The sequence below is a fragment of the Eubalaena glacialis genome, chromosome 9, assembly GCF_028564815.1.
Source record: "Eubalaena glacialis isolate mEubGla1 chromosome 9, mEubGla1.1.hap2.+ XY, whole genome shotgun sequence".
NCBI lineage: Eukaryota > Metazoa > Chordata > Mammalia > Artiodactyla > Balaenidae > Eubalaena > Eubalaena glacialis.
Window position 1 is genome coordinate 34,901,327 of NC_083724.1, and position 23,653 is coordinate 34,924,979.

General features: G+C 39.6%; 1 protein-coding gene across 1 annotated transcript in view; it reads left to right on the forward strand.

Moving 5' to 3' along the window:
* HEMGN (hemogen) overlaps positions 1–21,392 on the forward strand; it is a 39,420-nt gene extending 18,028 nt beyond the window's left edge. The window contains exons 4-7 of the mRNA XM_061201112.1: positions 11,050–11,175; positions 12,912–13,005; positions 17,514–18,574; positions 21,311–21,392. Of these exons, the coding sequence (XP_061057095.1) occupies positions 11,050–11,175; positions 12,912–13,005; positions 17,514–18,573 (1,280 nt within the window). The 3' untranslated portion in view covers position 18,574; positions 21,311–21,392. The remainder of the gene's footprint in view (positions 1–11,049; positions 11,176–12,911; positions 13,006–17,513; positions 18,575–21,310) is intronic.
* Positions 21,393–23,653: the final 2,261 nt, after the last annotated feature.

The following is a 23,653-nucleotide window of genomic DNA, read 5'->3' on the forward strand; positions in this document are numbered from 1 at the left end:
AGCATAGTATCCAATTTTAATAATGAAGGCTATGGCAGTAATAACATGTAACATCCTATTTTATTTTCATCAAGAAGACCAAGCCCATCAGATAGAAGGATTATGGGTAATTCTGGGTATTGCTGGCATCTCTGAAGATGGCAATTGTGTCTGGGTTTGTTTTAATTTCTCTCTTGATTACCAAGAACATTCTGACGCTTAAGAATAGATGTGCTTGTTGCTGACGGGGAGGGGAGGGCTCATTACAAAGCGCTGGGGCAGACCTGCACCCTCTTTTCTTCCAGTGGAACATCAGACTTTGCTACATGACTCCCACACAGGTATCTATCACAGCTGAGCAACTCTGGCTTCCCTAAAATGAGATGAGAATGCTAACAATAAAGGGTGACAATACAGAACATAAAGAAGCACAAAGGAAGTCTTCATCCTCACATTGAACTTGCCCAGGATATATGCTGATGAAATCAGATCTGATCACATCCTGAGCTCCATCTGTTAAAGGTGCTCACAGACACTTAGGAGAATGCCAGGGAAGAAAGACCTGACAATACATTTTCTGCCTGCTAAAGTAACTCCTTCTCTTCTCTCTGGCTAAAAATACAACCAAAGTGTCACTAACACACACACACACACACACACACACACACACACACACCCCACGTACAAACCCAAAATACAAGAAAGCCTAACATTTGTTGAACAGATTGTGACAGAATATCAATTAGCTAAGTGTTTGGTATGCAAGCATCCCCGATGTGAACTCACCCAGAGAAGGACTTGCAGGGAGGGGGAACGGAGAGTGTCAGAGAATTAGGGAGCAAAGCAGGCTGCCTCCAAGGGAAAGTGCTGGAACCAAAGCTCAAGACCTAGTTGACAGGTGAGAATGGTGCAATTGCCTTTTTTTTTTTTTTTTTTTTAAATAAATTTATTTATTTATTTATTTATTTTTGGGTGTGTTGGGTCTTCGTTTCTGTGCGAGGGCTTTCTCCAGTTCCGGCGAGCGGGGACCACTCTTCATCGCGGTGCGCGGGCCTCATCACTGTCGCGGCCTCTCGTTGCGGAGCACGGGCTCCAGACGCGCAGGCTCAGTAGTCGTGGCTCACGGGCCTAGCCGCTCTGCGGCATGTGGGATCTTCCCAGACCAGGGCTCGAGCCCGTGTCCCCTGCATTGGCAGGCAGATTCTTAACCACTGCGCCACCAGGGAAGCCCGGTGCAATTGCCTTTTACGTCCACCTAGTGGCAGAGTTCTAGCCAGAGTCATCTCTACCTCAACTGGTTCAGGTGACGACCATTTACTTGAACGTATAATATAACATTCAGCACTGGCGCGGAACCATTTGGAAGGCTGCAATTCTTCAGCAGTGTTCACTTTTGGGCAGGGACTCATCTAGGTTATGCTAACTCTAAACTTCAAGCCCAGGGGATAGAATCTGCTGGAAGCAGGGAGTTGAAGTTTCCAAATTAATAAGACTAAAGCATCATGTTAGGTTCTAGTACATATTCTATGCCAGAGTAGCTAAAACTCCAAGGAGTGAATAAAGAGCAAAAATAGGAGAGGTTAGCGTTCAAATAGAGACCCTGTGGAGAGTAGCTGATATGAATAACAGTGGGTCAGTGGCAGGTCAGGGAATGAATCGAGTCTTTTGCTCTGTCCCTTTTGAATTATAAAACAGTTCCTGCAAAGGGCAGTTTGGCTTTAGGATAATTTGGACATGATCTAGAAATTCTGTGAAATGAAAAGAATTCACTGATTAATTACATAGGCCAGCATTTCCCAAGATGTGATATGCATTCATTCCACTTGGGGCAGTGCAGATAATTTCAGATGAAACATCTTTTACTTTAATAGTTCAGTATTTATTTTAATGTACCTTAGAAGAATTATAATTTGTTATACCACAAACCTGTGATTTCACAGGTGATATTGTTGGTTTTCCATTTACATTGGTGATACAAAATTTCCATTTTAAATACTTTTAGGAAAAATAAGTTTATTTGAAGGAAAACATTAAGTAAATAATAATACAGAAGATGTTATTACAGGAATATGGCAAAAATCATGAAGAGAGAATGTAACAATTGGAAAGTTTGGGAAATACTTCATCAAACCAGGAGATAAGGTAGATTGACTTGTAGACAGAAGAGTTCGGAATAGCAGGCAGGTAAAGGAAAATGATAGAACTCTCAGAGGATCTGGATTCCGGTTCCAGCTGCCACTAGACCTGTGTGACATTGGCCCCCTCTGGACCTCCTTATCTATAAAATAACTCTCATGCCTTGCTTAGCTTTTTTATTTAGCAGTTCTATTTCACTTATTGTTATTGAGATTATGAACAATCATAATGACAGCCAGAGCAGTAAGGTCTGCTATGTGCCAGATTCTTTCCAATAGTCATCATTCTTAATTCTCATAATAGTCATGAAAGGTAGGTGTTATAATACCCGTTCCATATATGAGGGAATTGAGGGTGGAAGATCCTGGCCACACAGAACCTGATTTGAATGAACTTAGATCTGACTCTGGAGCCTGTGTTTGTTCCTCTGAGCCTGGTTGTATCATAGTAGTTAATTCCTATTCACCCTCAAAACTAAGCTCGAGATCACCTATTCCAGTAAGACTGCTTTGACCTCATCTCTTCATCTTGGTTAGATGTCCCTCCTCTGTGTTCCCTTAACTTTCTATGTATGCTGTTTTTCCTATTTGCCTTTATATTCCCAGCACCCTACACACTTTGGGACACAGATTAGATAGTCAACAAATTGCAGAAAGAGGGAGAGGATGAGGGAGAGGGAAATGAGAAAGAAAGGAGGGAGAGAGGATCAAAAAAGAATATATATTGCTGCCTTATTTTATTAAATATGAAAGAAGTAGAATTGAGAGGCAGGAGAGCAAGGTGGTTAAGATATTGCCTCCTAGATCCAAACCACCCAGCTTTGCCACTTACCAGGTGTTTGACTTAGGGCCCAGGTTCAATACCTGTGCTTCAGTTTCTTCATCTACAAAATAGGGATATTAGTAATACCTACCTTAAAAGCTGTTGTAAAGACTAAATGAACTATCATATATAAAGTACTTAGAAGACCACCTGGAATATGATAAGCAGGTGCTCAATAAATATTGGCTATTATTATTATTTCTGTGAAATTAATAAAAGGGGAAAAGCTTAACACTATTGTAAAGTGAAAAAAACACATAATACTATTACACACATAGAGCCTCATCATTTTTCCAATTCTACTTGTTGACCAATGCAGAGTCATTCCAAGGCAGTTATGAATAAAGAGGATTATAGCTAGAGGATACACAATATAATATCTTTATCTTTTCACTTCTATGACAGCAGAATTAAACACTCCACCTCTACTCTTAGAACATTTGGAAATATTGATGTTAAAATTATCATACTGTATTATATTCTAAATTCAGATTTACTTATTGTCTATCACCCTCAATTAGACTGAGTTCCTTGGAGGAAATTACTCCTGTTTGATTCTTCTCTGTGTCTCCAATGCTTAGTAAAGGGGCTGGCAAGAAATAAATGTTCAATAAATGTTTGCTGAATGAACATTATAGAAAAGATGTGTACATGTGAACAATAAAATAAATATTATGTGATATTTATCATACAAGAGGCTCAGATCAAGTGACACTATAGCTCAAAAAGGAGAGATCACCTCTATGTAGGAAAAGGTAGTAGAAAAGAATGGTTAAATCTGTGAACCTTAGAGTCAGACTGCTTTGGTTTTGAGCTCTAACTACGGTGCCTATGAGCTTATGTGACCTTGGGATGTAACCTAACTTCTTTAAACCTTAATTTCCTTATCAGTGAAATGGGGATAATATTAGTTAGAAGAACTAAATGAGATAATGTTTGTAGCATGTGAGGTACCTATTATGTGTTTGTAGAGTAGCTAATATATCATCATCATCATCATCACCAAAGGCTTTGTGATGGGGGCACTCACCATCTGGATGGGCAGACACAAGTGAAGAGTACTGAACAGCAAGGAGGTGTGAATAAAGGTACTGTGGGTGTTAGAAAGAATCAAAGCCAAACAGGGAGGGCAAGTGGCACTATTTAATTGGAACATTGGGTATTTTCAGGAAAGTAATGGGGGATAAGATTGGGAAGTTAGCTTTAAATGCCAGACTGACAAATTTAGTCTTTATTCTACACATAATACTGAGACTTTACGGGATTCTAAACAGGGTAGAGACCAGTTCTGAGCCAGTTTTATGGGGAATGTTCTGGCTGTTTGTGCAGGACAATCTGGGGAAGGTGAGGGGAGACAGAAGCAAATAAACCACTTAGGAAGCTTCTCCAATACTTCCAATGAGAAGTTGAGGTCCCCCTCTGGGATGGTGGTATGGGAAAGGAAAAGAGGGAATGAGCATGTGGGATATTGGGAAGAATAAACTCAGAACTGTGTCCAACTGGATGTGAGAAGCAAAGTGAGGAGGTGGAGGCAGAGGCAAAGACAATTCTGAACTGGATTGCCAATTAGAACTGGATGGCCAGGAACAAGGTGCTGCTCTTCTATAGTAGAATAGTTAAGAATGGCAGAAATAAAGCGTAGGAGAGACTGGTTTTAGGGGGAAGATATATTTGCTTTTTGCTATGCTAAGTTTAAGGTGCAGTGGGATATTCAGGTAAAGAATGATATTCAAGAGACACTTGAAAATGTGACCTTACAACTCAGACTGGTAATTATTTAGAAGATATCTGCATAAAGGTAATAGCTAAAGGTATAGAGTTGGATTGACTGTCTAAGAGTGAGAGAGAAAAGACACAGAGGAGTCATCCTTGGGAAGTACTTCTCATAGCTAGAGGAGTAAAAGAGAAGTGTGTGGGGGGCTTCCCTGGTGGTTGAGAATCTGCCTGCCAATGAAGGGGACACGGGTTCGAGCCCTGGTCTGGGAAGATCCCACATGCCGCGGAGCAACTAGGCCCGTGAGCCACAACTACTGAGCCTGCGCGTCTGGAGCCTGTGCTCCGCAACAAGAGAGGCCGCGACAGTGAGAGGCCCGCGCAACGCGATGAAGAGTGGCCCCCGCTCGCCGCAACTAGAGAAAGCCCTCGCACAGAAACAAAGACCCAACACGCCAAAAATAAATAAATAAATTAATTAATTAAAAAAAAAAAAAAGAGAGAAGTGTGTGGAGGAGGAGGAGGGGGAGGAAGGAGGGATGAAGAACACATTACCATAGAAGCCAAGAACACAGCAACGGAAGTGCTCAGAGGAATCGTGAGCTACAGTGAAGTCACAGAGAGAGCGAAGTGAGAAGGGACCACTGGACTTGGCCATTAGGAAATCATTGCTGACTTATGAGAGAACAATATGTGGAAGAGAAAACTAGATTGTGGATGCAAAGGAAAGAAGAAGTTATGTGGGGAAAGGAAGCAGTTGACTTGAGAGTACACTGTTAGTTCCGGAAGTTCAGGAATGTGAGGACAGAGATGTGATGGGGGCTCAAGGTGGGAGCAGACTTGTTCTTCCCCAGATAAATGACCACACATCAATGTTTATTCAGAGATGCTTATTGTCTATTCATTAAGAAATAGAAAGCAATATTGGTGGAGAAGGCCGGAGGAGGGACTTTGGAACAAACTAAATTGAAAGTCAGGTTACAGCCATTCTAAAGTCATAGACCGTGTTATCTGTATGTGTACAGTAGCATCTGTTTCAGCAGAGACAGAACTTATTTATCATGCATCAACAGGCTGTGAGAGAGAGGGAAACCAGAAACTCTCCTTCTCCACTAAGGAAAACAAAGCATGATCAACTCCTTGAAAAGAATTTAAAAGGTTTAAAAAAGTACTTTAGCAAGGAAAGAACACCAAAAAAAAAGTGTATGATAGCTTCCCTTTCTTGACTTTTCCACCCAAATGCACTCCAGGACAATGCCCAGGTGCATCATTAGAACACTTCTAATAATACTATTAACACTGCCCGAGTTTATGGCATGTCTATCTGCACAGTGCTTTTCATTTTATAGAAAGCTCTCATGATCTCTTTTATCCTCCCAGAATCCCTGGGAGGTATTACTTTTTCTCTGTTTTATAAGGGAAGAAACTGAGAATCAGAAAGAATTGAGCGATTTCCCCCTAAATTACACAGCCAGGAAATGGTAGAGTCCCAAATCCCTTGCTCTTTTTTTCTACACATTTTCAAATTCTATTCACACGGTCTTCACAGCATAACACTTCATGTATGGGATGACAAACCAAAGTGTAGCAAAGTGATCGCCCTCTTTTCTATAATTCTATCAATATGGCCTAAAACTACATCAGTTTTGGGGCACTTTTATTAGGTCAAGTTTCTCACTGAATAGTATCCAGTGCTCCCTTTTCACCCCCATCATAAAGAGCCCCAGGGCAGAAGTTCTTAGCAATGTGTTTCCCTCCCTCCCACATCTGCCCAGTTCAACCAGGCCTCTGAAATGCATGAACAAGGCCTCAATACTTACTTAAACGTGCTCAGATGGGTCAGGAGGCAGGAAAGCAATTCTCTCCCTCAATATCTAGTTTGGTCTAGTAGGAAGAAGGCCAGAGTTGGAGGCTGCAGGCTCAGGTTTCATGCTCAAACTACCAGTCTAGCTCTGTGACCCTAGTAAAATCACTTTACACTCTGAGCACCAGTGCCTTGATCTGAAAAATAAGGATATTAATAGCTATTTTATAAGTTTGCCACAAAGATTCAGGGAAGCACTTGTGAAAGTGGCCCTGTGATGGGTTTGACATTCTGATATTCTGCTGTAACTGTCTTGAAATTCTTAATAGTTTTTGAAGGAGGAGCTCTGTATTTTCATTTTGGACTGGGCCCTGCAAATTATGTTGCTGGTCCTGCCTGTATGTCCTTGGCCAAGTCACTTAACCTTTCTGGGCTCCAGTCCATAATTAATTAAATTCTTAGGAAAGAAATTGTTAGGAAAATTCTCAATCCTCCTTCTATCTACCTATTAGCAAATTTTGACACGGTTGATCACTCCCTCCTCCTTGAAACATGTTTTCCACTTGACTTCCAGAACACTACACTTTCCTGGTTATTCTCTGCCTCACTGGCTGCTCCTTTGCTGTTTTTTCCCTAATCTATTAGCATGTCCAAAACTAAACTCCTGATCATCTCCTGCAAGCCTGCTCCTCCCAGTCTTCTTTGTCTGTCAATGGTACCTCCATCTTTTCAGTTGCTCAGACCAAAACCCTTGTCATAGTCTTTGATTCTTTATCACTCACTGCATATCCAGTCTGTAAGCTACTCCAGAGTCTGACCACTTCTTCATCACTCCCATCACAGTTCAAGCCTTAATCATCTGGATTCTGCAGGATCCTTCTAACTGGTCTCCCTGCTTCCACCTCCTCCCCTGTCCCCATGGTCTGTTTTTTACGTAGAATAATCCTTGAAAAATACGCCAGGGACTTCCTTGGAGGTCCAGTGGTTAAGACTTCATGCTTCCACTGCAGCGGGCGCAGGTTTAATCCCTGGTTGGGGAACTAAGATCCCGCATGCCAAGCAGCGTGGCCAAAAATTAAAAAAAAAAAAGTCAGATGGCATCAATCCTCTGTTTAAAACCATCCCATGACTATCCATCTCAATCAGAGTAGACACCCCTACAAGGGGCAATAAGCTACCTCTCTGAACCCACCTCCTACCACTTCCTCACCTCAGGCCATTTGCCAGTGCCTGTCTGCCTACAGTGCCCTCCCAGATGGCAGCCTGACTGGCCCCTCACCTCCTTCAGTCCTGAACAACTGTCACCCTGTTTAAAATAGCAACCACCATCAACTTTGCCCTGTTGTTCCTTATCCTATCATTCCATGCTCACTTTTCTTTCTTCTTTTCAAAAAATTAATTAATTTATTTATTTTTGGCTGCATTGGGTCTTCATTGCTGCGTGGTCTTTCTCTAGTTGCTGTGAGTGGGGGCTACTCTTTGTTGTGGTGCGTGGGCTTCTCATTGCGGTGGCTTCTCTTGTTGCGGAGCATGGGCTGTAGGCACGTGGGTTTCAGTAGTTGTGGCACGTGGGCTCAGTAGTTGTGGCTCGCGGGCTCTAGAGCGCAGGCTCAGTAGTTGTGGCGCACGGGCTTAGCTGCTCCGCGGCATGTGGGATCTTCCCGGACCAGGGCTCAAACCCGTGTCCCCTGCATTGGCAGGCGGATTCTTAACCACTGCGCCACCAGGGAAATCCTAACTGCTATATCTTCAGCACAGAGGTCAGTGCCAGTGAATGACAGTAGAAAGAGCTCTGGAACAGATGATGGTATTACTAAGTAACAGCAGCATCAGCCCCTCTGAGTGTATAAAGTACTTTCACAGGCTGCACACCCATGAGTCTGGCCCTGCATACAGGAGTGAGGACGTTTATGGGGACTGCTCTGGGCTAAGCCTCCTCCTAGATTATACTGTGGGGATAGAAAGGTGAATCAGGAGTGGTAACCACCCTCAAAGGGTTTGTGGCCTAGAGAGAGGTATCATGTATATATGCAAATAACTCTAGAACAAGGCAGCTTTTGTTAAAAATATCCGACCTTTAATGCCTAACATCTCACATACTGCTAACGACTCTAGACTTCACTACAGAGGGAAAGGATAATGAACTATGGCTTGTGAATTTACTGACTGGCTATTTTTGTCCCAGACAAGTTCCTGCTGTGGCCTGCTTATCACACCAGAGACACCTTGCCTGCCTTCCAATCTAGTTTGCCCCAAACTCCCTCCACCTGCCCCCTCCACCCAATATTGCTCCCTAATTACTGTTAACTTGAGACCCCACCCTCATATAGTCCCTCCACATTCTGCTCTTAGATATCAGAACATGGGGTGGAAACAACTTAGGCAGGCTGCAGCAGGGTGTAAAGGGTCTAAATATTATCTCCCTCCAATAAAGATGTGCATATCTCTATGGGCCTACAGTACACAGAACTCAGGGACTAACATCTGTCCACCTTCGTCCACCTTTGTAGTCTGACAGCCTTGCTCAGTACATGGCACAGAGGAGGCATTCAGTAAGGTTTGCTGAATCGTTGAACTGGGTCTTATAAGCTTTAAGGATAATTGTATTTAAGAAGTAATTCTGCATCTTCTGTAAGGCGTCCTAGAAGTATTCTAAAAGGTTATCTTATTTCATTATCATAAGAAATAACCTAATCAGTAAGAATTAAAACATATCAAATAAAGCGACTAATTTAAAATGCCAGTTTAAATTATAAAACACTCCTGTTTTATAATTTTCAAAGCTACTTTAGTTTGTATTTGAGTTTTTAAAACCCTGTATCTGAAAAATCCAAAAATTGTCATGAGATAAATTGCAAGTTACACTTTCCATTCCCTATAGGACTTCTCGGAATAGGGACTCCCTGGAGTTATCTGAACTTTTAGGTAGCGATTAACTTACGAGAAAGACTGGGGAACCGAGAAACTTAAAGCTAGAGCTTAGGATCTAGTAATTAAATACCACATTAAGTTTTGGTGGTAAGCCCTTGAGTGCTTGTTATATAGTTCTCAATATTTTTCAGTGTGTTTGAAAAACCTGCTTCTCTCATATGTTCACATCACACATACATTTTCATACCCAGGTAAGATCAAGCTTAACAAGATGACCCATCTTATAATCAGTAAGATGTGGTGCCACCAGTAAGTAAGAAAATTTGGGGCAGGTAAATCTTTCCCCTCCTTGGTTCTCAATTTCTCTGTGTATAAAATAGGGGGAGGGACTAGATGGTTTAGGAGGAGATGCTAATGCCTTTAAGAGTCTATGGAAGTAGAGGGCATCTGTTCACATTATAAAGGTTTTCTCTTTATAAAGGATTCCCTTCAGGTTTTCTCTGAGTTTCTTTAGTGCATTTAAACTGTGACTTGACTTACCAAAATCTTGTCACTATATTTTTATTACTAATAACAGCAGCTAACCCTTACTAAGCAGGTTGAATATGCTAGGCACCATGTATTCAATATGACAGGCACATATGAAATGCATTATTTGATTCAGTCATCCCAATAACCTCATGAGGTACATACCAATATTGTCCCATATTGTAGGTAGGTAAACTGGCTCCAAGACTAAGTGGCCTAAGGTGACTGAATTAGGGAATGTGGCAACAATGGAATTCAAACTCTCTTCACTTCAGTATCTGACTCCAGATACAGTGTTAACCCTGCATCTCACAGACTGTTTGCCTGTAATAGGAGGTGATCAGTGTCCCTTTCCTTGGTGAACAATCCTGATCCTCTGTGCCTCTTTGCCTTCACAAATCGGGTGACCGATTGAAGATGGGTTATTCCCTTGGTTTCAACTTAATTTCTGTGACCTAATGTGCTGATATTTTCATTAAGAAATGCTTTTTGACCTTCCCTGGATGAATCACAGTGGATTTCACTAGTTATCTTGAGTTCCTTGTGAATGATCAGGTGAGCAGAAGAGGGTTCAAATTTGCTTTGAATTCCTCATTTAGTTCTTCATGTCTATTATCTAAGTCTAACAGCAAGACTTTCCATTACTTTGCATCAGGTTAAGATGAAAAAATGCCACATGCAGGAAAACAATATAAGATTAATTTCACATCTTCATAATTTTCACATTCATAATATTCACTTTCACAAGAACTGTGTGAGGTGGGCAAGTCAGGAATTATTCACCCACTTTGCAAATGAGGAAGGATAGTCACGAAAAGGGGAAGTGATTTGTTCAAGGACATCGAGCTGGTTAGGTGCTAGACTTGGTGTTCTTCGTATACTATGCCACCTCTGTATGTAAAAGGGAACATCGGACTCAGGCACTTCTTAGCAGAGCCAAATGACTGCCATACCGGAGGCTGTGACGTACCAGCCTGTGGCTGCAGGGCTGCCTGTATAACTAGCCACTATAGTGGAGGAGGACATAGCACCAGCTGTGCCCCCTGCTCACACCTGTGCAGTATGATAAAGAAAGTAGAAGTAGCCAGCAGCTGTGGTCCAGCTAGATAAAACTTTTAGGCAGGAAGTCAAGTGACAAGTGAACTCGGGTATGTGTGTGTTTTTAACTGTTAGTTACTTTTGACATTTTAAAAAAGGGTTCTTGTGGAAGTCAGACCAAACAGCAGGAAGGTATTGCAGCAAGATGGATTTGGGAAAGGACCAGTCTCACTTGATGCTCCATCAGACACCTGATCCTCATCAAGAAGAGAACCATGTTCCAGGTAATGAAAGAGACCTTAAGAGGTAGTGGCTGTTGGGAAGGATTGGACTATGATTATTTTCCTCTTTTTATGGCTCTGGCAAAAAAGGGGCATAATTGGATACGTTCATATATTAGAATGGAAGAATTGGGGCTATATAACTTTCTGAGGTGCCTTCTAGCACTAAGATTCTAATAAGCCAGAGAAACACAAGAAAATAATAAATAAATTATTAATAATATATATAAATGAAAGATAACAAAAATACCCAATACCAGATAGTTGTGGTAAAACAAATACAACCATATACTTCTTTGGTAGCATAAATATAGTGAAACTTTCGGAAAGGGATCTGGCAATAAGTAGCAAGAACTATAATAGTGTTTATTCTTTTGACTCACTAATCTTAGTCTTTGGATCTATCCTAAAGCAGCATTTCTGCTGCTTTTGCAGAACCCCAGGCCTTGAGGCAGTGATTTAAAACTTTTTAATGCCATGGATCCCTTTGGCATTCTGATGAACCTCTAGACCCCTTCTTAGACTAAGAAGTCTAAATACATAAAATTCAATACATAGGATTATAAAGGAAGCAATTATATTAAGATAAGTTATCAAAATAAAAAACTATGATATAATAATATATGTGCTTATTTATAGATGCATTAAATAACAAAATCCAGTGGTGGTTCTAATTACCACTGTATCAAATCAAATATATCATCTCAAATAAATGATATTTTAAGGTATCTGCAATAACTGTAATGTTATATGAAGAAAATCTGTAATTTCTTTTTGTGACAAAATCACACACTGCTAAAGCTACCGTGGTTTGTTACCTACATTCATAATTGAAGGAAATGGTCATTTAAATTAAAGATTGGTAAAAATAAAAGTATAATTTTCCCCCATCCAAGTTCACCATTAAGGACTTCTGTCCTAAAAACAAAAGGTGCCATGGTCCAAGGGGCATTTTCTCTTTTGGGGGGTCCCGGTGCAAATTTGAAATCATTCTATAGTCTCTAAGAAGTTCTACATCAAAGACCCAACGTTAACTTTCCACAAACTTGGATGGCAACAGAACCTTTCTTGATAATAACTTTAATATTCCAAAGAACTTGGAGAAACATCATCCAAAGGAAAAATATACAAAAGAAAAAAGCTGTGTACATGAAATATTTATTACAATTTGACCTACAATGGCAAAAAAAATAACTGGCAACAACCTAAATGTTCAATACGAGTGGAATGAGTGGATAAATGAGAATACATCAACTCGATTAAGTATCATGTAGCTGCTAAAGTTGTAATTATGAGGACGAGATGATGGAATATATTTTTGATGTATCAGGTTAATAAATGATAAAACTGTGGTATGCCATCATTACAACTTTGTTTAATATAGGGACTAGATGAATATGAGGAATAAAATGAAAACAGGTTATAGGATGGCAGAACATGGCTGATTTTTTTCTTTTATGTTTGTACAATATGTACACTATTTTGAAAAAATTAATAGGTTGGTAGCACACTTATGTACAAATACTGACCTTTTCACTTAAAAAATGTTGACCGAATGTTTGCTCCCAGGCATTCTTCAGAGGCACAAGAATAAATAAGATATAGTTCTTGTCCTCAAAAGGCTAGGAGAAAAACCTACGCACCCAGTAAAGGGATTCTACCGTTTTTCTATAGGACTCTTTTCCTGTTAATGCCACAATTCATCACTATCTCCCATAACTTTCATTTTGATCCTACAGAAGTCGTTGGAACTTGGAGTTTAAGAAACAGAGAGCAACTCAGAAAAAGAAAAGCTGAAGCACAAGAAAAGCAAACTTCACAATGGCAATTTGGGTATGGTATTGCTGCAAGGGGAAAGGAACTGATATTTATCTAGCATATGCTACTTGTCAAGTGGTGCTGAGCACTTTTTTTTTTTTTAATAATTTTTATTTTTATTTTTATTTATTATTTATGGCTGTGTTGGGTCTTCGTTTCTGTGCGAGGGCTTTCTCTAGTTGTGGCAAGCGGGGGCCACTCTTCATCGCGGTGCACGGACCTCTCACTATCGCGGCCTCTCTTGTTGCGGAGCACAGGCTCCAGACGCGCAGGCTCAGTAATTGCGGCTCACGGGCCCAGTTGCTCTGCGGCATGTGGGATCTTCCCAGACCAGGGCTCGAACCCGTGTCCCCTGCATTGGCAGGCAGATTCTCAACCACTGCGCCACCAGGGAAGCCCGTGGTGCTGAGCACTTTTACACACTATATTTCATCTTTCCAAAAATCCCATAAATTGGGAGCTGTTATCCTTATTTTACAAAAAAAAGAAAAAGAAAAAAAAAAAAGGAAACCAAGTCTCTGAAGGTTAAATCTCTTGCCTAAAGTCACCCATCTAGTAAAGTGATAGGAACAGAATCTTATTTATGGTCTCTTTTAATTACAGTACCAGGTGATCAAATTATGTATATTGTAGAGAGGCCTGGTGTTCAACCACCCTAGTAATATAACCATAGAAGTATCTGTTGGGAGTGGGAGACACCATTGAGAAGACCCCCAAGCTTGTTCTCCAAGCTTTCTATTAGTGAAATTCTTCTTGAATGAGTGTAGTTAACTCTCCATGGATTAAACCAAATCACTGTCTGTAAATGAGTGATGGAAGAGTTTGAGAGTTCCTAAGTGTCCAAAGTCAGCTGTATGTAATCTCAGGAAGGGAGTACATGAACATGACTATAAATTAGGCAGCATCTAACTGCACCATTTAGAATATAACTATGAAAACAGGGGTATTGCCTGCTTGGAAATAGAAAAGGGGAGGCCAAGGAGCCAAAGTACAGCATCCATCTGAGCCAGGGTTTCTCAACGCTGGTGTTATTAATGCTGTGGGTAGGAGACTTCTTTGTGTGGGAGGCTGTCCTGTGCATTGAAGATGTTTAGCAGCATCACTGGCCTCTAGAAATCCACAGGAATCTCCCCTCCCCATCGTGACAACCAAAAATGTCTCCAGACCTTGTTAAATGTCTCCTGGGGTCAGGGGAGAGGAGGTAAAATGCTCCCAGTTGAGAACCACTGATCTAAGCACTCTTCTTCTTTAAAATTTTTTTGATTAAGATTTAGATGTGTATTTCTTCTTTTACTGTAAAAATGTTTCCTTCAATGGCAAAAATAACATAGGTATACATTTTTCACAGGGCCGGGCTCTGCTTTGTGGAAAAAACCCACAAAAAACATAGGTATACATTTTTCTAGGCATCATTTTTTTAAAAAACTTACAGTACAGATGTTTTAAGTACCTATTCCCACTGTGGACTGAGTATCATCTGTTCTGCAGCAACACATGTTTCTACAACACCAGTTAGCTCACATATGATTGGTAAATAGGAGAATGATGTCAGTATAATGTGGAAGTTGTGTTAGTTCATAATTTTTCCTACTCAAAAGAAGCCAGAATAGTGGGAATAGAGTTAAAACCTTCACAGGAAAGGAAAAAGCCTTCAGCTTGGCTGCTGTATAGACAGGATCCTTTTCAACCTGCATCCGGGGCTTCTTCCCCAGAGAAGGACATTGGTAGCTTTGCAAAGATCTCCACATATAGCAGGTTGCACTTCCTCCTGTGCTCAACTTAGCGGCAGCCCTGCTGGCTCAGAGCACCCTTATTTGCATGATCTCAGCACTGAAAGCCTACATTTACACTGTTGCTTTTGTGCATTTTTACCATCCCTGAGGCAGCCTCCAGCCATAGTAAGCTGCCTGTCTGGACTATCCAAGTTATCTCTCCCCTGTCCCAATTACTGTTTATGCTAGTGTTAAAAAGTTGCATAGGATTTGAGTCATTTGCCCCAACTTTATTTTTTCCCCATAAGCACTGTCACTTTTAGTGCATGATTTTGCAGAAAGTGAGGTTTTTCAGGAATTCATATATGTTATAGCAGAAACTTCTGTACTCAAGTCCTCTGGCAGGTGACTCTGTTGAAGAACACCCAATTAGTTCCCCTAATTCCTTACTCACCAAGCAATCTTCTGATCATTACTTGCCTTCCCAAGTACTTGCTACAGAGAGAGTGTATTCGTTTGTTAGCCCAAGCATTGTGACTTTGCATTTCTCACTGTTCATTTAAAAATTGGTCTTGAGGTTTACATATCAATCTCTTTGAGCTGGTTGATGAGCTCTGACCCTAGAAATGGAGCTGGTTTCAGTATACTCATAGAATTGGGCTTCTGTGCTCATTGGTTTGGGGTGGGGGGCAAGGCTGAAGAAGTCACTGGAGTAGGTGGAACCTTGGTGAGCCTCTTGGCAGCTGGCCAGCCTTGCTGTTGTGACACATATCTATACTACTGAGGGCTGTCCTCACTACAACATTCTACACAGTGAAACCTTAGTTCCAGAGAGAAGCGGTAGAGTGTAATAGTTAAGAGCCTGGCTGCTAAAGCCAGATGGCTAGATGACTAGATTTGAAGAGTGGCTCCCTCACTTCTTAGCCATTTCACCTTGGACAAGTTATTCAACCTCTCTGTGCTTCAGTTTTCTCATCTGCAAAATGGAGATAATAATAGTATCTACCTCATAAGTTGATGTGAAGACTATATGAGATAACAGAATAAGTAAATTACTTAAAACAGTGCCTGGCATATAGGAAGCACCATATATATATATATATATATATATATATATATATATTTCCGATATTAATATAAGAGTACTAGTTTCTATCTGGATGATTCATTCATATAAGTTATTACATGCAATTCTTAGAACAACCACATGAGGTTGGGCAGATACTATTTACTCCATTTTACCTGTGAAGAAACCAAGGCATAGAGAGTTTAAGTGACTTGCCCATGATCACATAGCTGATAAGTGACAGAGTACAGATTAAATTTTAGGCCACACAGATATATTTGTATCTTTTGGGAAACTACCAGGAAGAACATGGAACATTACTCAGATTTCCCTCATATAGAGATCTACATAACAAATTATTTAGGATTTAATTTCTAGGATAATAATGTTGCCTGAAGAATTCACATACATCATCTTTTTAAAATCTGACAATAAGGACTTTATAATTTATCTTGTTACCTTGGTTACTTGGAATTAAACTTCCAAATGCTGAGGTACCATATCATTTTTACCTTCTATATTATTTTTAATATTTATTTTAAACTGTACTATTACAATATGTACCTTTTTTATATTGACTTCAAACTGGTTTTGATGAGACAACCTTTAAAAAAATTTAATTATGGAAAATTTCAAACACACAAAAGTAGAATAGGGTATACATTTTTTAAGTGTACAAGGAACTGCGAGCACTGCATAGGTGTAAAAAACACTGGTTTTATCTCCAAAGACTGTCTTGTTTACTAAAAGAAATAGGGTTTCTCCAGAAATAACTACAGGATGAGGCAGCCTATGTTCTTTACCTTAAGCATAATCCTCATAATAAATCCTATAGGAGTGGTAAGCAGGGAGAGCATTTCAGCCCTGTGGTCTGTTGGAGAAGGCTCCACGGGGCAGGTAGCATAAAACAGAATTTCAATAGGTTTAGAAAAATGATGAAATGCTTATTTATAGTATCTTTTTCTTCCCCCAAGTCCGTCTATATTAGCCATCTGTATTTGGTTATATTTGCAGTACCTAACAATTTGTCATTGGTTGCAATACCCATGCATATCCTTTCATCTTCTAGATCTTTAGCTATTGGTTCAGAGTAGGTATAATATGACCACTCATGCCTTTCCACCAAGCTGCTTTACCTCAAGGAAGTGTTTTTGCAGCTTTGGAGCTTTGGACCCAGCTTTGGCCACTTAGCCTGCTTTACACAAGACACTGTATTAGATAAGCAAGCCATATACATCATTCACCTGCAGGCTGCGCAGATGAGGAGCAGGCCTGCATTGCAGATCTAGGAACACAATCATATCAGTTTACCCAGGGTATAGAGAAATGAATTCACATAGACTAAACCCAAAGAGACTAGTATATAAACAAGAATGCCAGTCTATTAATTTATAACATCAACGATACATTTTCCATAACCAAACTTTTAAGTATATGCTCTCAAACGCGTGCACACACACACACACACACACACACACACACAAACACTACACTCACCAAGAAGGTTCCTGTTGAGCAAGGCATCAAAGACAAAAAGTCCTGAGGATCATTTCCTCTCCTGACAATTGAGAGCATCTAGAACTGCTTCTTCATTTTACAAACAAGGAGACTGAGGCCCAGAGAGAGATAAAGTGACTTGTTCAAGGTCGTGCAACAAGGCAGTGGGAGTCCTGGGACTGTTATTACCAAATGTATATTTGAATTCTGGAGCCCTGTTGCTGACACTAATTCTGATTTCTCTATAGAGAGAAAAAACACAAGCGGCAGAGAACAGGAAAAAGAAGTGAAAGAGGCAGAAAGAGACAACAAAATACAGAAACGAAGGTGGAGCCTCTGTCACAATTAGAAAAGGAAATGATGGAGAAAGCACCAGCACCTACAGAGAAAGAAACTGAACCACCCAGGAGTGTGACCGAAGCTCTCCTTCCAGTAGCCTCCACGCAAAGAGTTGTGCCCAAGAAACATTTTTCTGAAATAGGTCAAGAAAGCATTATCCATCAGGAAAATTCTTCTGAATACCAAGAAACAGCAGTACAAAACCACCCTTCTGAAATACGCCAAGATATGGCTGAATCTGAAGACCTCTCTCCTAAAATGTGCCAAGAAATAGCTGTATTTCAAGACCATCCTTCCAAAATGTGCCATGATATGGCTCAACCTGAAGACCTCTCTCTTAAAATGTGCCAAGAAACCTCTGCAGCCAAAGCCCTTTCTTCTAAAACATCTGAAGATATAGCTGACCTGGAAGGATGCCCTCTTGAAGCATACCCCAAACCAGATGTGCCTAAAGGCTACACTCTTGAAACATACCAAAAAAGAGCTGAACCTGAGGAACACAATTCTGAACTAGGTCATGGAATAGCTGAGACTGAAAACTTTGTTCCTAAAACACAAGAAATAGCTGTGCCTAAAGAGCTTTCTATAAAAACATACCAAGAAACAGTTGAAACTGAACACTTTTCTCATAAAACATATAAAGAAATTGCTGTGTCTAAAGACCCCTCTCATAAAACAATCCAAGAAACACCTGCTCCTGAAAAATATTCACCTGAAATATACCAAGAAACACCTGGGTCTGAAGAATATTCACCTGAAATATACCAAGAAACAGCTGGGCCTGAAGACTATGCACCTGAAATATACCAAGAAACACCTGGGCCTGAAGACCTCTCTACTAAGACATATAAAGATAAGGATGTGCCTGAAGAATGCTTTCCAGAACTGTACCAAGAAAGAGGTGGGCCCCAAGACCAGGATCCTAAAGCACACCAGGAAGATGCTAAGGATGTTTATATTTTTCCTTGAGGTAGGGTTTTTTTTTTATTGGGGTCAAACTAGTGACATGCCACTTATTTGTGTTCCCTGTTCATAATCAGAGCACCAGATAGGTTTATCTCCCTTGGAGCGGTGATTTATTGCTTTCTTTGACAATCCTGGGTTATCCCAGTTATCTCAACGGGTATCATCAATGTCTTTGGCTAGTTTCAAGTGAAAAATGTTTTTCATTCAACCAATATCTGTTTGGTATATTACCATATAATTAAAAGAAAATCATTGAAACTATAAGTGTGTATAGTGGGTACTTGTACATACTATCCATTTTGGGAAGCTTTAGCCAGTGAAGAAAAATGAACCCCATATAGAGTGAATTATGTGCAAAATATTTTAAAGGACAATTACATTTAGATTAACAAGAAAACTTGGTGAATAAAGGTTTTTCTAGAAAATTAAAATTTCCTGGCAAACTAAAGGTAAGTAAATTCATGGTACAAGCTACCGAGGGAGATACAAAGACATAAAATATGATCCTGGTAATAGGGAGCTCGTTCTTGTAGGACTTACCAGGCTTACCCCAAACCCTTTCTATTTAAATATTTGCTCCTGAAAAGCTTTCTCCTCTGCATAGCATTTAAGAAATAATGTGACCTTTCTTCAGTTTGACTTGTCTCAGGGACATAACTGAGAGCCTTGATTCTCTTTGTGCACTACTGTACACAGTATAGGAAATGGGCTGTCTAGCAAACCATAGCTATCCCCAGGGAATTGTGTTCTAAAGAAATCCCTTTGGTAGCTTATTTTCTCTTTCTCCTAAAATATGAGTGCAACAAAAACCTGGGTTTATTGTATTCCAAGTAATACAGGTTTTGAGGAAATACCTTTTAAAAAATTACAGTAAAAGCAGACATATGAAGCACTACTTGTACTGACAGGAGTCCCCTGATGGAGAAGCAGCTCTAATCAACACAGTGCCCGATTCTAAGAGTTTCATTTTAAACCCAGCAAGGTTAAGATGGGCAATTAATTAATGCTTATTTTGTTTTGGGCTTTGTCTTACCAAACAAGTGGAAATATCTACCTTTTTGCTGATTATAAAATTTTCATAGTAATAAATTATAAATGTTTATTATAATAAATTAAAGCAATATATAAGTGACTGTAGAGTAAAAGTCCCCTATAATACCATCTCCTATCTCTGATCCCCAAGGTTAAGTTTTTGTTTTGTTTTAACAAATGAGATGGTATCAATCGAATACATTCCATTTTATAACCTGCTTTTTTTTTCACATACAATATATATTGTGGCCATCTTAATGACATCTTTTGTAAAAATTGTACAGTATTATATGTACAATAATTTATTCAACCAATCCCTATAATGATGAACACTTAGATTACTGCCAAGTTTTACTATTACAGCAATGTTCAATGAACATCATTGGAAGTAACATTTATTTAACTAACATTTATTTGGCACTTTCTATCTGCCAGACACTGTATTAAACATTTCATGCGAATCGCTTTATTCAGTGTTAAAAACCCTGGTGGATGAATAATATTATCCTTATTTTATAGATAAGGAAACTAAGGCACTGGAAGCTTAAGTTGGTCTGATTACTTCCTTTGGACAAATCCCTGGAAGTTGGATTGCTGGGCCAAAGGGTACCAGCATTTAAAGTCTGGTTACATGCTGTCAGACTAGCCTCCAAAAATGTTGTAGCAATACACAGAAACCAAGAATTTATGTAAGTGCCTGTTGCCCATGCCCTTGACAACACTGCACATGATTGTTTTAAAAATCTATGCCTATTATGCTAGGTTAAAAAAAAAAAACTAACTAATTGTTTTAATTCCCACTTTTTTATGACTAATGCTGCCAGGCATATTTTTATGATTATTATGAATTCAGTTTTTTTCTTTTGAGAATTGCCTGTTTGAATCCTTGTTCCATTTTATATTTGGGATATCTACCTTTTTGATTGATTTTAAAAATCTCTTTAAATAATAGTTATTAAATCTTTACCTACATATAAGTTGTAAATATTTTTCTAGTTGTTGTTTGTGGTTTAACTTTGTTTGTAGTAGTTTGGCATTCTATATGACAAATTTTTTTTTTTTAATAAATTTATTTATTTATTTATTTTTGCTGTGCTGGGTCTTCGTTTCTGTGCGAGGGCTTTCTCCAGTTGTGGCAAGCGGGGGCCACTCTTCATCGCGGTGCGCAGGCCTCTCACTATCGCGGCCTCTGTTGCTGCGGAGCACAGGCTCAGTAGTTGTGGCTCACGGGCCCAGTTGCTCCTCAGCATGTGGGATCCTCCCAGACCAGGGCCTGAACCCGTGTCCCCTGCATTGGCAGGCAGATTCTCAACCACTGCGCCACCAGGGAAGCCCTATATGACAAAATTTTGATGTTTTTAGTTATTCAAACCTGTCACGATTTTAATTCTTAATGATTCAAACCTGTCAATCTTTTCCCTTATGGCTTCTGGTCTCTGGTCTTCTGGTCTGTGATTCAAACCTGTCAATCTTTTCCCTTATGGCTTCTGGTCTGTGGTCTGCTTAGAAAGGCCTTTATAATCTTAAGATTAAAGGAATATTCTATTGTTTCTACAACATTTACTGTATCTTAATATTTAAATCTTTAATTCATCTGAGATTTGTTTTTGTGCAAAGTGTGAGGTAGAGTTTTTTTTCTCCAAGTGGATAGCCAATCATCCCAATACCATTTATTAAATGTATTTTCGTATTTTATTTTATTTTACAGAAATGAAGGAAAAACCCAAAGCAGAAGAACCAGACAATTCCAAAATACCAACAATTCCAAAGGTTCCTCAAGAGATTCACCCAGAAAATGAAATTTATAGTTGTTTTGTTTTAACAACGTTCAACCATCGTAGTTGTCCAACAAAATTCACATCTTAGTACATTGTGTGTGATTTTTCTCAAAATATGGTAGAAATCTCTACAATATTCATTAATATTTTAACAGTGGTTTTTCCCCCATATATAGGCCATATCTGAAAGAGAGAACTAATGTGATTTTTCAGGCTCTACCACATAGACAACATCCTGCTAGTGTGTGTGTGTCTGTGTGCACGCCCATGCGTGCGCACGCGTGTGTATATGTAGGTATATTAGGGAGAGGATAGTGGTGGGAACAGACTTAATAATTTTCCTGCCCTTAAGAATTAGTCAAATAAATGTTTGTTTTCAGGGGAAAATTACTGAGCCCTCCCTTTTCCCATTTTTAAGTCACAACAATTAAAATTTGAGGAAGTATATAGTTTTCTTATAAACTTTGTTCAATTACTAATGTAACAATAGCATCAAAATCTTATTCAGGCTTCAGATGGCTTTTAACAATTTAACAATTTTAACAATTCTTATTCTGGGACTCCTTCAAAGATATTTTGGAGTGATGAATGTAGTTGTGTATTTGAATTTTGATTTTCTACTTTTACTTTTTATACATTGTAATTGTGCAAAATGTACATTAAATAATTATCACGTGTTTGTGTGAACAGCATCATGGTAAGCACTGTGAGGGTTAGAAGACCTATAAGACATAGTCCTTGCCCACTAGGAGTTTAATCTAGTCTCGTGGGGGAATAAAACAGAAAACAAATAATTACAAAAGAAAGTAGTAATGCTAGTGCCATTTGAATTAGAAGATACAACAGAGGGAATGCTCACTTTTTTGCTGGAGTGACCTGAAAAAATTACACATGAGTGGAGCCTTGAAAGATGGAGAGGATTTGTAATATAGGTGAGGATAGCAGCATTATTGTATGTGACACAGAGAAGGGTGAATTAAAGACATGTTCAAGAGAACTACATGCAATCTACAGTTAATGCAGGGTCCGTGTGGAATAGCAGGCTAGCAGGCTGAAAATTATTGTATTATTGGAGTGTATGGAATTTTGCTTGCCTAACGAAGAAGTATATTATTTACTTAGGTAATGGGGAACTAAGTAAGACTTTTGAACAAAGAGACGGCAGTTTTAGTATTTCAGGAATATTTATCTGGTGATAATGGTCAGGATTAACTGAAAATGACGAGAGACTGCGGGTAGGAGTAGAAACTATTCTGGGCAGGAAGATGTCTGAAAATCTTCCCCGGTAAGATGTTACGGAAAAACCCGAACGAACTTTTTGGCCAACCCAATATTTTTGAGGGGAAGAGGTTTGTTTTCAGTTTTCCTTCTGTTATTACAGAGGACTCAAAATAAAGGCGATTTCTGCAAATGGTTCAGCAAGGGCACAACTACGCAAGCTCTCCATATAGGCACTGTGCAAGGTACTAGGCTAGAGTGAAGAACAAGACAGGATCCCAGTCTCTCAAGCATTCATGGTGTAGAACAGTGGTTCTCAACCCTCACCATATATTAGAACCACTGGGGAAGATTTCAAAATCACAGTTGCCCAGGCACCTCCCCAGGGATTCTGATTCACCTATCTAGGATGACATCCAGACATATTTATTTTTTACATTGTTTTTTGCTCTAAATAATTTTTGAGGAATAATTTTAGAATTATATAAAAGTTGTAAAGATAGTACAGAAGTTCCTATATAGCTCTCACCCAGTTTACCCTAATGTTAATATCTCATATAACCACGGTCCATTTATCAAAACTTAAGAAACTAAGATTATTACATTACCATTAACTAAACTACAGATATTATTTGGATTTCATTAGTTTTTCTGCTAATGTCTTTTTTCTGCTTCTGGATCCAATCTAGGCTACAACATTGCATTTAGAGCAGTGGTCCCCAAACTTTTTGGCACCAGGGATGGGTTTCATGGAAGACAATTTTTCTACGGATGGTGGGGGATGGTTCAGGAGGTAATCGGAGCAATGGGGAGCGATGGGGAGCTGCAGATGAAGCTTTGCTTACTCGCCTGCCCACTGCTCACCTGCTGTGCGGCCTGGTTCCCAAGAGGCTGAGGACCAGTACCGGTCCATGGCCTGGGGGTTGGGGACCCCTGATTTAGAGTATTTTAATGGCTCTCCAGATGATTCTAATGTGCAGCTAGGGTTGTGGACCACTGGTATGGTGGGAGGTTACAATGCTATTTCCCTCCTATTTGCCACACCCTCTCCCACA